The sequence below is a fragment of the Chiloscyllium plagiosum genome, unplaced genomic scaffold, assembly GCF_037043375.1.
Source record: "Chiloscyllium plagiosum isolate Xiang-an unplaced genomic scaffold, Cpla_swu_hap1 HiC_scaffold_7, whole genome shotgun sequence".
Lineage (NCBI taxonomy): Eukaryota > Metazoa > Chordata > Chondrichthyes > Orectolobiformes > Hemiscylliidae > Chiloscyllium > Chiloscyllium plagiosum.
In genome coordinates this window covers 62,698,038-62,712,217 of record NW_028270145.1, presented here as the reverse complement: position 1 = coordinate 62,712,217, position 14,180 = coordinate 62,698,038, and the positions used below count along the sequence as shown (strand labels likewise).

The 14,180-nt window shown below is 38.2% G+C and overlaps 1 protein-coding gene across 6 annotated transcripts in view; it reads right to left on the bottom strand.

The window, feature by feature from the left end:
* Nucleotides 1–14,180, bottom strand: part of gpd2 (glycerol-3-phosphate dehydrogenase 2 (mitochondrial)) — a 152,105-nt gene that overhangs the window by 40,320 nt on the left and 97,605 nt on the right. For all 6 annotated transcript variants that reach the window (XM_087989069.1, XM_043693788.2, XM_043693790.2 and 3 more), the window contains 7 exons: nt 7,965–8,099; nt 7,259–7,437; nt 4,359–4,490; nt 2,326–2,484; nt 1,399–1,508; nt 1,204–1,282; nt 748–846 (listed from right to left, as the gene is read on the bottom strand). In XM_087989069.1, the coding sequence (XP_087845195.1) occupies nt 748–846; nt 1,204–1,282; nt 1,399–1,508; nt 2,326–2,484; nt 4,359–4,490; nt 7,259–7,437; nt 7,965–8,099 (893 nt within the window). The remainder of the gene's footprint in view (nt 1–747; nt 847–1,203; nt 1,283–1,398; nt 1,509–2,325; nt 2,485–4,358; nt 4,491–7,258; nt 7,438–7,964; nt 8,100–14,180) is intronic.

Here is a 14,180-nt window from a genome sequence, read left to right as displayed (position 1 = left end):
ACTAAACTTAAATTAGTGTTTGAATTGGACAAATAATTAATAACTAATGTTTATCCTGAACATTAATATTCTGATTTTAACACATGGACATCATCATCACATTCCAGTGCACATCAATTTCTATTTATTGAAACTACAATTTAATGATTGCATTCTATAATCTGTATAACTGCCTGGCAGAAGAAATAAATTAAAACAGTTTATTTACACATTTGAGATACTCACTATTATTACATTCAAATAAACATTAATTAAAAAATCAGGCTGGATGCAAAAGGTAAAATATCTGCAGTGTTCTACCACAATGCAGTTATCTACAACTCATCTGAAGAAGGACAATTACCATTTCCTCTGCCTTGATCTTGTTTGTTTAAATTGACACAGCGAAGAAAGACCTGACATTGATCAAAATCCCTTGCAATAATTTATCTTATGTTCTGCATTCATCACTGTCACCATAAAGGAAAGACCTGGCAGATATTTGAAATACCTATCCAGGACAAGATCTACAAAAATAAACTCTACTTTCAGAGGAAAAATAAACTCAAATGCTCGAGGACAAAGTTAAATAAGCAGACCGAGAATCTCAATTTTATCTTCCACACAAAATAAATTAATGCCAAAAAAAAAACTGAACAGTCCTCTTTATTCAAAGGGGAAATCTTGGTAAATAATCTAAGCAATTTAAATGATTTCCAAATTACACCATCATTCCTTTTAAGGTTTATGGGAAAGATAGATACCAACCTGTAAGAATTCAATTAGTTCTACCTGCCCATTCTTATTTATGTCAACTTCATGTAAGATTTCATAGAGAGTCTGTTCATGCACCTGATAACCAATACTCTAGATAAAAGACAAACAAAAATCAAATAGTTTGTTATTTTAAATTGCATCATTGTTACCAAAGTATAAACTACTTTGCTGTGAATATAAAGGGTTTATCTCATTGTTGCATGAGCTTTTCTGCTATGCAGTGATAACAGTTTCTACTGGGATTAAATATTTATTGTAAGAGGTCTGCTATAACAGTTTGAAGTTACATATTATTTTTCGTTACTTAATTAAGTGGAACAGTTAAAAATGTGCTGAAATAAATGATGAAATATGGACTGCTTTCATAATTTCTGTAAATAATTCTACTTGAAAAAAAGTGCGAGACTAACTTTTAATTACAACAGAGGTGGTGAAGAATTGCCTTACCTCTAATACACGTTGAACATCAGGCATTGTGATAAAACCCTTCTGACCCTCATCAAATTTCTGAAACCTTTTTGTGTACCTGGAAAAGCAAGTACATCAACTTGAAGAAGCCAACATTTAAAAACAAAAACTCAAATAGCAAAACGAGGACAGTGTGGAGGAGAAAAAGTAAAATGTAAAGAAAATATATTTTACTTATCCACTTCTAAAGGTGACAGGCTTATTTCTGTGTTTTTTAGTTGATCAAATCGAGCCTTGTAGCCCATTTCATGGTACAGAAAGTCTCGAACAGCCGCCAATTCATCCTAAATATTTGCAATGAAAACTAAGTTCAGTGTGTTAGAAATAAACAATATAATAGAATAATAAATAAGACTTAAATTATAAAAGAAGTCATATTTATCACTTTATATGATGAAAAGTTCAAATCAAATCAAATCTATACCATGTAACTTAAATATTGTTTAAAATCCATGGTGCAATTTAATGAGTAGTTAACAATCATAAAAGCAAGGAAGCTTTTTGAAAAACCTACAGACAGGTCTTAAACAAACACTGTTTAAGTGATATTATGTGAGAAAATAGAACTGCAAATGAATATTAATTTAGCAAGATATCTGTATTTCCTTAGTTTGTTTTCCCATTAAAAGAAATCCTGTATCTTCAGGATAATTCAAGAAAAAAATCCATTAAACAAACTTTTTCTGCAGATAATAGAACCATTATTTCCACATAGTCAGGTCAATTTCAATGAAGAAAAGTCCAGTCAGTCAATTCCTAACTGTTGCAACCCAGCACTGAAATTCCCACTTGGTTCATTTGATTCAATGGATTTAGACCTACTTTGAATAAAACTATTATTAAAAGTGTATTGATATAGGCTCTCCTATTTATTTTCAAATCCATAATTCATTTAATAAAACAAGGGCTTCTTTACAGCAAATATTCAGAAGGGCAGATATTTGGTTTGTGTGGATGCAGTTATTATATTCAGCTTGCTGTAAATAATGAAGGAACAATGCAAAAGAAATCTATGGGTGTCATCTGAAATTATTAGCATTTTGTTTGGCTACAGTCATCTAATAATACAGAATTTACAAATTAAAATATGAAGTAGTTTACCTGCATCCGTTTCTCACTCCAGTTTAATTCTCCAGCCATTATTTCTATGATGCGTGGAAGGGCCTCTTCAGCAGCCTGCACGTTCACAAATGCAAGACGTGTACGGCGGGCGAGGATATCAATAGCTCTACATGCATACTCTTTCATAGCATATTTGACCTACACAGAAGGCACTGAATTTTATTTTAGATTCGAGAGACATTAAAACTTTTCCTACATCTCCACCTGGCATTCTATTGATGACCTTACACTGCTGGTTTGGGAAAGTGGCAGGGAGAAGGGTAAGGTTAGCCTTGATGCATGCTGAACTCCAGTAGAAAAGCCTGTTGCTTGAAAATCCTCTTTATCCTTCCTGTTCATTAATCAATCCTCTCTCTGTGCTAATATTTCACCTAAGCCCTCATCTTTTGTGTTGCTGTTTCGTACAGTATTTTGTTAAATGCCTTTTGGAAATCCCAAGTACATTATTAGTTCCCTTTATCTATCCTGTTGGTTAGATTCCCTTCACAGATTGCCATTGAAGGAGCTGAATTAGTTTCTATTAGTTAAGTGTTAAATTTTTATGCAGAGATGTAAAATGTAATGTTTTTCAGTAAAAGCGATTGGACAAAATTGAAGAACCGAAAAGGTACACACGGCTGAGCAAGGCCAGGAATGTAGGGCGCTGCACTATCAAAAAAGCCAAACACAACCTTTGGTGGAATAAAAACAATGCCATTCATAGCTGTGTGTATGATCAATTGGTTGAAGGTGGGTTGTCAGTTCCCATCTGGAGAGGAAGTCCTGTCTCAGAAAGCTGCTGCCAATCTGACTGGTTGGCAATTCTCAAAGACCCCCTCCACCACTGAGATTGGTGGGCTGCCACCCAGTTTTCAACCAAGGCCCAAGCAGAATTAACTTGTCAGGCACACTCAAACTGTGACCACCTCCTCATGACCTAAATATTGTGGCTGGGTGGGAAGTGGTCGTTAGTTAGCCAAGTGGGGTAAGAATGGGAGGACTGCCCTACGTCTCACCTGTCTGCTTCTTACAGTTATTGCCAGGGCAGGGTAGGCAGATAAATGAGAGCAAGTACATCCTCATAATGTTATGGGGCGCCAAAGCCTGCAATCCAAGCAAAGGACCTAAAACTATTCTTTGAGATTTTGGGGAGCCTTCAATCAGGTTTTACTGTGTTGGGTATATTGTCCTTGAGCATGGGGCACTCTGATCGAAGGCCCACACGTCTAAAATCCATGGTCATGCCATTCTATCTCCTGACAACACCTGAAAAGGGTGAAAAGCAGTTTCTTAATTGTTCCTGATTCCATAGATGGCAACATTTTTTCCAGTTGTTTCAAAGTCAGTACTTCGACAAAACCCGAACTTTGAAGTCTGTGAACTCAACCGTGTTCTAATTTGGCAAATGATGCAACCCTAACCAAGCTAGAGTGCAAGCCTGATGTAACTGTTAAACATTTTGCCACACTGTGTCAATCATCTTGATGCACCACTTTGGAGGTGTGTGTGTCTTTTGCGACAGTCAATTCCATTGGACGACATTGGATGTTTAGAATGACATGCCCCTGATGAATGCTCCAATTTCTGCTCTGCTCAGAACTTCACTGCTTCAATGAGAAAACTACTCGAGATTTTACATATCTCAGTAATCACATCTCTAAATAAGAGCCCTCTCTTAATTAGAATCATAGAATCATAGAATCCCCACAGTGTGGAAACAGGCCCTTCGGCCCAACAAGTCCACATTGACCCTCCGAAGAGCAACCCACCCTGACCCATTGCCCCACCATATGTTTACCCCCAACTAATACCCCTAACCTATATATCCCTGAACACTATGGGCAATTTAGCATGGCCAATTCACCTAATCTGGACACCTTTGTGATTGTGGGAGGAAACCGGAGCACCCGGTGGAAACCCACGCAGAAAAAGGGACAGTGTGCAGTCATGGGGTGATTGTTGTACAGTTATCAAGGGTTATTTCAAATCTATTCATTAATCAATGTGAACATTAGCAAAATAATATTTCATACCTCTGCTTCAATATATGGGAACTCAGCCACCAAACGCTTGCCAACTATAGGCCACCTCTTTCCAGTAACTTGAGCCAATCTGGCAACCTGAAATGCTTTGTCCCCATAAGTAGAAGCAAGATGTTGTGCAACCTAAAGAATGAGAGCGTTATTGTAAAAAACAGTTAAAATGTACAATGTATTTTTGTGTTAAGTGTCTTTTGTTCACAAAATTCTTTCATATTCACACAACAATTATCTGGGACATTCTACTTAATGCTATGTGGTTCTGGAGCTTTCTTTTCCCTGAGGTTCTGATTCTAAATAAGTAACAAACATACATACTTGTGAACAATGTTTTGTGGGAGCATATAGAGTATGTGAGCAACAATGTGAGATTGTGAGTGAGATTGGGTGTGGGAATTTGTGAAAGATTGTGTGAGGAATTGCACATGTGACTGAGTGAGATTGTAAGTCAAAATGTGACTTAGAATGTGTCGTAGGGAAAGAGAATGAATGTGAGAAAAACTTGAGAGTAAGAGAGAGTGAGTGAGTGACAGGGTCAAAGAGTATAAAAGAAAAAGAAAAGTGCTCGTTTGAGAAACTATATGAGAAAGGGGAGGGAGAAAGAGAATATGTGAATGGAACATCATATATGAGAGGGATTGAATGAGTATACTTGAGAGAAAGAGAGATAGAGAGAGTATGTTATGAGGGAGATTATGATGGAGATTTCAAGCTGCAATCAAATATCCATAGGCATTTAAGGAACCTTTTCTTTGTAGAGGTTTATGAGAAATATGTGGAGTGGGGCTAATTAAAAGTAGTTAATTGAGGAGACAGATAAGCTGCCACTTTGTGATTGTACTATAATTTTACTGAAACATTTTTGTCTTGCTGGACAATTACAGTGGAAATTATTGCTTATATAATTTTTCTTCTTTCCACACACATGCATGCTTCAACCAGCTTTTCTATATTATATATATGTGTGCATGCGTGTGGAGGATATGACAAAGAGACAAAAAAATGAAAAGCTCTGCCTCTGATAAAATTTAAGATTTTAACAAGAAGCAATGTTTCTTGGAGATGAACTAGGATGTGCAAACATTTTCTAAAGGACCTCTGGATTTACATGATTTATGTAATGTTTAACTTAATTATTTTTTTAAATAACAGCTTGAATAGTGTCTCTTTGCTGACTTTCATGATTGCACACATTATGCTGATGCAAAAGGTTCCAGTTCTGTCTGGACAAGGTGTGCCACACCATCCTAATGATTGTGCTCTGCACAATTGGAGTAGGCAATGAGACAATGTGCTGGATGCAGAAAATCTGGGGCAAGGGCAACAGTCTGACAATGAAGACAAGGACTCTGGGGTGAAAAGAAAGTTGCCGTTGTCCATGTCAGAATTCAGATGTGCCCAGGACTACGAGCCAGAGAAAATTTCAACTGTATGCAACTTACAATCTTTCTCTGTTATTCTGTCATGATGACCAAATCTGGTTGCCATTATGGGGCAAAGTTCAAAATCTGTTAGCTTCATTTCAATTCCTTTTTCTTTTCTGTAAATAAAGGCTCACATTTGTTTTTTTAACAGTGTGATTGTTTTCCTGTGTGATGCTCCCCCTCACCTGGCTTTCGAATACACAAGTAGGGATGTCTTGCTGCAAATGTGCAGGACCTAGGTAAGTCCACACCTAGAGTATTGTGTACTTTAGTTGCTTTATCTGAGGAAGGATGGTCTGGCTATGGAAGGAGTGAAACAAATGTCTATCAGACTGATTTCTGCGATGGGAGGACGATGTATGAAGAGAGATTGGATGAGTTGTAACTATATTCACGAGAGTTTAGAAGAATAAGGGGAGGATCTCACAGAAACTTTTAAAATTTGAACAGGACTACACAGAATAAGTGTAGGAAGGATGTTTCTGGTGATGATGGGATCCTGAGCTGGGATCACAGTCTAAGGATACAGGGTAAGTTATTTAAGAATGACATATGGAGAAATTTCTTACCCAGAGAGTGGTTGGTCAGTGGAAGTTTGTGCCACATTGAGGTCAAAGCATTGCATATTTTCAAGGAGGAGTTAGATATTAGTCTTAGAAAGTGGAAAGAGGGTTTGGAATTGCATGATCAGCCACGATCATATTGAATGGCAATGCAGGCTCGAAGGGCCAAATGGCCTACTCCAGTTCCTATTTTCTATGAACGATGACAAACTACAGGGCTACAGAGGATAATGGGAAAAAGTAACAGTGACTCAGAGGGTATTCGTATGGGATACAGTTATTGACAGATAAAGTGATGACCTGGTAGTTAAACAGTGACAAGAGTGAAGTACAGCATTCTATGTGCAAAGGAGTGACACCCATTTTGCCTACATGCCATGGGCAGCATGGCTTTGTGGCAGTTGTGTGATTACACTGCTAGTGAGGAACAACACCAGATTGTAACACTTGTCCAAGTGCACTGTGGTCTTTCAAAACTGATGTTGGCAGAAGAGATGACAGTGTTTCAGCAGATAGTTACTGAGTGGCGAATTATTGTGGGAAGGATGCATGGTAAGACGAGGCCAAATCGGATGAGAGATACATCATAGGACAGGGTAGGTAATTAATGAGTCCAGTTTAGTAAGATACGGCGAAAACACTTGCTAGGTTTGGCAGCAAGAAGCCTCCAATAAACTCTAAGTAATTTAAATTTAGCCAAAAAAAGATTCAGCTCTACGACTCCATCTGAGATGCATCAGACAGCTGAAATAGATGGATTAGCAAATTATTCAAGAATTCCAAATGACACTACTTAAGAAAAGTTTACTTTACCCTTCAGTGCTGCATTTTGTAAAGTCAGCAGAAAAGGGTCTTTTGTTTAAAACCAACTAAGTTGTTAATTCATTAACCACTTGACATTGCTTACCTCAGACCCTAGACCATAGTATTGTACCAAAGTAATGTAAAGAGTAGGAGTCCACTTATGGGATCCTTCTAGTAGAAGTCCAACTGTCTTGCATGGTTCTGCAAAATCCAGGTTACAAGCTTTGACAGCAACATCTATCGTGTCTTCTGCCATTTTACGATAAGTGGTCCATTTACCACCTATAAAATACATTTGTGGAGCTGTAACTCCATTTTGTCAGAGACAACAGAATTGCTACTTTTCTCACTAAGCAGGTCATCAGGTATTAGCAGGCAGCATCCTTCTCATCTTTTTTGTGTGATCATTAGACATCTATCATTTCTCTTTTTCCTGTACTCACTAATATACATTATGCTGCTAACCACTCTTCCTTATTCCTGATTAAACCCAAGCCAATTTCCATACACGAAGATCTCTATATTTATTTCGCATTATTCCATGCATTCCCTTTGTCTATAACTTGAAACATATGGCAATTCATAAAATTAAATGTTCTTTGCTAATAAAAAGGAGTAAATAAAAGAGAAACAATGCATTGAAAAATATGAAGATTGATATGTCACATGTTAGATAAATGTAAGGGGAAGCTAAATGTAAATGAAGAAAGGAATTGTGCAGTTCAACAATTTCAAAACTGGCTTGAAAAATTCATATTTATTGACTTCAACCATTAATAAAATCAAAGTACTGTGGATTCAAATAATACCTGCAATAGTCACCAGTCTGCTGTCAGTCACTGTCACAACATGATTGCGAGAGATAGACTGGGTATTCTTTGAGTTGGGATCAGATACCAGCGGACGAATGCCACTCCAAGCTGCAAGTACATCTCCTCTTCTTACTGTGCATAGCAACAGATCATGACCAAAGGTTATTGTGTAGTGACCATTCTCTATCAAGATTTTTTTTTAGTAAGTAAGTTGTGAGAAACTTCAAGGAAGACAGACAAATCCAGTATACAATTTAATTCCCTGTCCTTAGAATGAAAATGCTTCAGTCTGGATGCCATCTCTGCTTCAGAAACTGAATGCTTTGATTTGCACCATTACACATTTTGTACTGGGACATAAAATATTTTGATTACCTTCATCAACCTTTAACAGTTTAAGATAATTTTAGGGAGGCACAATGAATCTCTCTCCTCAGTTTTGTACGGGCATGGATACTAGTGTCCTTGATGACTCAATAATTATGTACCTAGATCAACTTCCTTGATGACAAGCTCTCAATAATTGGGAAACTGAATTCAATAAATCTGGTACTTTAATGAATTAAACTCTTGGGATATCAAAGTCATTGTCTTCACTTCTTGCCATAAACTCTACTGATTTCAGGCTGAAGACAGATAGTTTGCAAACTCTGTAACAAATTTGGACTGATCCCGTAGCTATTTCACCCCATTTTAAAATTACTGAAATACTTTTCAATTTAAGCTCAAACTTGGAGCAGAACTCTACTATTTAGAGAATGCACTACATCAACTTACCAAGGCCCCTTCAATGGAGCTTACCAAACCAACACCGTCCACCACCTAGATGCACAAGGGCTGCAGATGCACAGGGCTATCACCAACTCCGAGTTTCCATTCAAGCCACACACCATCCTGACTTGAAACTATCACTGTTCCTTCACTATTGTTGGATCAAAGTCCTGGAACTCACTTCCTAACATTACTGGCAGTGTCTCTCCAACACATGGACTGCAGCAGTTCACAGAGAGTGCCATCACCTTCGGCCCAACAAGTCCACACCGACCCTCCGAAGAGTATCCCACCCAGGCCCATTCCCCTACATTTACCCCTGACTCATGCACCTATACATCCCTGAACACTGTGGGCAATTTAGCATGGCTAATTCACCCAACCTGCACATTTTTGGATTGTAGAAAGAAACCGGAGCACCTGGAGGAAACCCACACAGACAGAAAGAATGTGCAAGCTCCACACAGACAGAAAGTCACCTGAGGCTGGAATCGAACCCAGGTCCCTGGTACTGTGAGGCAGCAGTGCTAACCGTTGAGTCACGTGCTACCCCAAAGGGCAATTAAGGATGTATAGCAACTGCTACTGGCTTAGCCATCGATGCTCACATACTGTGAAGTATTTTTTTTTAAAATAAGCCCTCATATTCTTTACTTGACCATACCAATAGTCACCAGTGCCACCCTTTTCTGAACATTTCCATTTGCATATTAATTCAGCAATACAACATTCTCCTATAATACAAACTCCAAAGTAAGTACAAGCTAACACTTCCTATCATTATATCTTCCTTCAATTCATAGAGCTTTACATTGCTAGAGGTGGCCAGTTCATACTTTTCCAAAATTCTTGTAGAACTGAGGTGATCCTTTTTGTTGTGGCATTTCTCCAGGAGGCAGCTGTTGCTGACTAGCCCTCTGGAGCCAATGTCAAACAGCCTGGCATCATTGCCAAAGTTTTTTAATTTGATCTTGGAATGCAAGCATTTCTTGCCTTCCTAGCATTTGTTCCCAATCCCTAACTCGCCTTGAGAAGTTTGTGTGAGCCAGCTTGTTGAATATATTCCTTTTCCCACAGAGGACAGGCTCCTGAGTAGAAATACATGAAGCTTCTAGCTAGTATAAATAAGCCTCACTGCAAGTCTCACTAATAGCAAGTCTCACTGATAATCTTAAATTGGTTGTTTCTGTAATTGTTGTTTGACAGCAAGTACTGTCCAGGTGCAAATCAAATCGAACGCTATCCTTAATATTTTCAGTTTTGAAGATATGAGCTTGCTGCCTTAGAACTTTGTCTATTGTGAACAGATGTGGGAAAGTGCTATCTCCTCCATCTCTTAGTGTTATGTTTACCTGTTATACCTACATTTCAGGGCAATTGTAATAGGGGGAGTTGAAATGTTGAGCCACAGGGCGATTTGGTTGATTGGTGCGGGTGTCTCGGAGATGTTCCCTAAAGCGCTCTGCTAGGAGGCGCCCAGTCTCCCCAATGTAGAGGAGACCGCATCGGGAGCAATGGATACAATAAATGATATTAGTGGATGTGCAGGTAAAACTTTGATGGATGTGGAAGGCTCCTTTAGGGCCTTGGATGGAGGTGAGGGAGGAGGTGTGGGCACAGGTTTTACAGTTCCTGCGGTGGCAGGGGAAAGTGCCAGGATGGGAGGGTGGGTCGTAGGGGGGCGTGGACCTGACCAGGTAGTCACGGAGGGAACGGTCTTTGCGGAAGGCGGAGAGGGGTGGGGAGGGAAATATATCCCTGTTAGTGGGGTCTGTTTGGAGGTGGCGGAAATGTCGGCGGATGATTTGGTTTATGCGAAGGTTGGTAGGGTGGAAGGTGAGCACCAGGGGCGTTCTGTCCTTGTTGCGGTTGGAGGGGTTGGGTCTGAGGGCGGAGGTGCGGGATGTGGACGAGATGTGTTGGAGGGCATCTTTAACCACGTGGGAAGGGAAATTGCTTGTAGCTTTGTCAGATTAATGAAGATCTTGTTTTGCTGATTTGTAGTTCTGGAGTGAGAGGGTGGCATATAATACTAGCTGCCTACAGTGGACAGAGAAACATTTCTTTGAGGTTCCTCTCCCTATGACACAAACTGAGCAGTCAAATTCACCTCTCTCCAAACTCAAGGAGTTCTTCTGTTCCTCCCTAAAGTGATTTATTGTTTCTTCTATGAACAATCGAGTGTTTTTTACCAGATAGTGAACTCAAGTGGCCCAAATACTTTCTGGTTTACTTGTTGCCCCAGTCCCAAAGAATAAAAGTGAGATTGAATGCTTCTAAAGGGCACTCTCCAATATTTTGGTATCCCATCACATTATTCTCTTTTTACATGGAATTGACAACTGGATATCCTTTAATGGCCCAGGAAATTACAGCTAATAAAGCACTGATTACTGGACAAAGCCCAGCTCTGTTGGTAAATCCAGGGTAACTCACTTTAGAGACTTCTAGCTGCCGTGTCACAATAAAACTTTCTTGAATTAGCAACGTCACAGTTCAGTGAGAAGGTAGTATCTAATATACTCTCAACAGCAATCAACCAGAACACTCAACTGCGTTAGAATATTCCTTACTGCGTTAGAAAAGTATTTTCAAATGCCAAATCAGCCAGCACAATGCATTATGGTTTCTCTAAATAAAGATGATAAACTGGTTCCAAGATGTCAAGTCTTCTATCCTGCATTTAAGAATCGCCAAAAAACCCCATGACATTATATTTTTAATTGTTCATGCAAATATTTCCTTTGAAAACAAACTCTGTTAATAGTGTTTTTCATGCTGTTAGTTGACATCATAAAGAGAGTTTTTAATTTTTCCACAGTCCCTTGTAGATTAAGCATTTCCTACTGCACACAGCACTGAATGGAAGAACAGACTGGATTTCAATGATGGCTACAAAAACATTATTTGAAATGTATTAAATATTTATAACTTAAATCTTGCAGATCAGTGTGAGAATCAAATTTCAAGACATATTCTGAAAAAGAAACCAGAAACGGGCAGAAAATAAACTGAAAGAATAAAGCATGATGTAAATTATTACAAATTTTCCCCAAACATGAAAACAATGTATCACAAACCATGACAAAAAATTCAAATGCTTGACTTTTATCAAGTTGCCCGTCATGGAACTTTAGGAATTGCCTTACGCTAAGACACACAAATGCTGCAAAGCCAGTCAAATTTAACAAACAAAACATTACTGGCGCTGGAAGCTGTTCAAAAGAGATTCATTAAGCTGATTCTTTGGATGAAGGGGTTGACTTACTGAGAATAGTTAAATAAGTTAGAGTTTTATTCCTTAGGTGTTTAGAAGAATGAGAAATTATCTAATTGAACCATAAAAATTTGAGGGGTCGTGACAGGGTAGATGTTATGATGTTTTCACCAGTGGGGGAATTTCGAATCAGAGGACATAGTTACGGAATAAGAGACATTCATTTAAAAGTGAAATGCAAAGGAATGTCTGCAGTCTCTACCCTAGACAGCTGTGGAGGCTAGATCACTAAGTATTTAAGGAGGAAGCAAATAGATCTTTGAAATGTCACTGAGTTGAGGGCCATGCAGAGCTGGCATGAAAGAGGAGTTTAGTCCAGGGGTAGACCAGCCATGATCGTGTTAAATGGCAGCACAGACTTGAGGAGCCAAATGGCATACTCCTGCTCCTGTTACTCATGGTTTAGTAAGAAAGTTTGAAATGAAAATGCAGATACAAAATTTATCTAAGTAAACAAATGCACAGAATATATTATGTTGCAATATTTTAGTAGCATAATGCTACAAGGAAATGGAAAGCACAGATTATGCACAACCGTTTATCTGCTGAAGAAATGATCACATCTCATTTTGTAGTTGGCTAGATTACTAAACTGCTTCTGCATTCCAAATCAAATTTTACAAGCTTTGTTGAGCTGTCAACATTTATATTCTGCTACATGAAGCAAACTATCTAAAAACTGTTGATGTTTTTATAAAATTGGAATATTACATTTTTGAATATTTTCGAAAAGAAAATTCAAAGTTTTCAACAACCTTGATTTTAGATCACATCACCCACAAATCATGCATAAAGTCAGCTACATTTTGCTTTCATTGCATGAAAGTAAGTCTTGGAGCACTCATAACTGACCGATCCTGACATCCACTTGTATTCCAAATACAATTACTCTATTTACCCATAAATAAAAGTAAAACTTCCAAATAGTATGTTTCCAAATTCTTTACATGGTTTAACTGAGAAACAGAGTCAAGAAACACTACCCCCAGCTTTTGCAACTAGAGAAAATCCAAAATGAACAGAGGTGCCACTCGACAACTGATATATATTGCTAAAAAGAGATATATTGTCAAAGCTTTTCATCTTGCACTCATCAGTACAAATTTAACAATGCCAAATTTCACAGTTTAAACTTTAAGAGAAAAGGGTGTTAACTGGACAGCAAATTGACTCTGATTGGCCATGGGGAAAGCAGTGGAAAACTATGGTTACAAAGCTCTCTTGTAATTCAAATAGGTACAAGGCTTAAATACATTCATTTTCTTTGCACGGAAGGCTTGAACGAATGTAGGTCGTTTTTAGCAAGTGTAATTAGCCATGCTATGAGTTTGACTGATTACCTTAAAATTGGTTTGTAGTGTAGCGATTAGAGCACTTGGGATCACTCAGAACCTTTTAATCCATTGTTTAAATTATAGTGTCGTTTTTAAAGTTTGGTATTCTTGAAGGTTTGTCATGAATACAAGCCAAACAACTTTGTCAAAATATCTCTCTTTTCATACAAGCTTTAAGTTTGTATGACCAAAATGAGCAAGAAATCAATGTGATTTTACATTGAGACAGAGTACAAAAAGGATGGAGTAGTTTCCAAACCAATTGGCTTTTAATGGAGGCTTTTAAAAATGAAAAGAGGGCGAGTAGGGAGCTTAAGGGCAAGAATTATAAGGTAGTAGGGGGTGGCACTGAGCAAGAGATAGCCAAAGGTCCTGCACAAACAAAGGACCAGAGTTACAATACTACAATGCATGCGGCAAGTAATTTCACAGATAGTAAGAAGCACAGGACATGGAATAATTTGATGACTAGGAAATCAGCACCAAATGGGGAATTGATTGAAATGGGCAAATACAGCAAAATAGATGGACGGGAATTTTTGTTGTCAAGTGGTACTGGAATTGGCAAAGTTTATACTGAGTTGAGATTGAGAGCTTTGCAAAGTGGGCACTGTCTACGAGTGATGAAGGCATAACTGTTTCCAAACAGAGGAAGTGAATTACACAGGGAATGTTGCTGTGAATATGAAATAAGACAAATCTGGTAAAAAGCTGGATACAAAGTTGAAAGACTAGGCTCAAAACAAGCATTACATTTATAATGAAAGGTCTATAATATAGCTTCATTATCATTTTTGGAATTTGTATTTCAAAATAGAGACATGTAAGTAT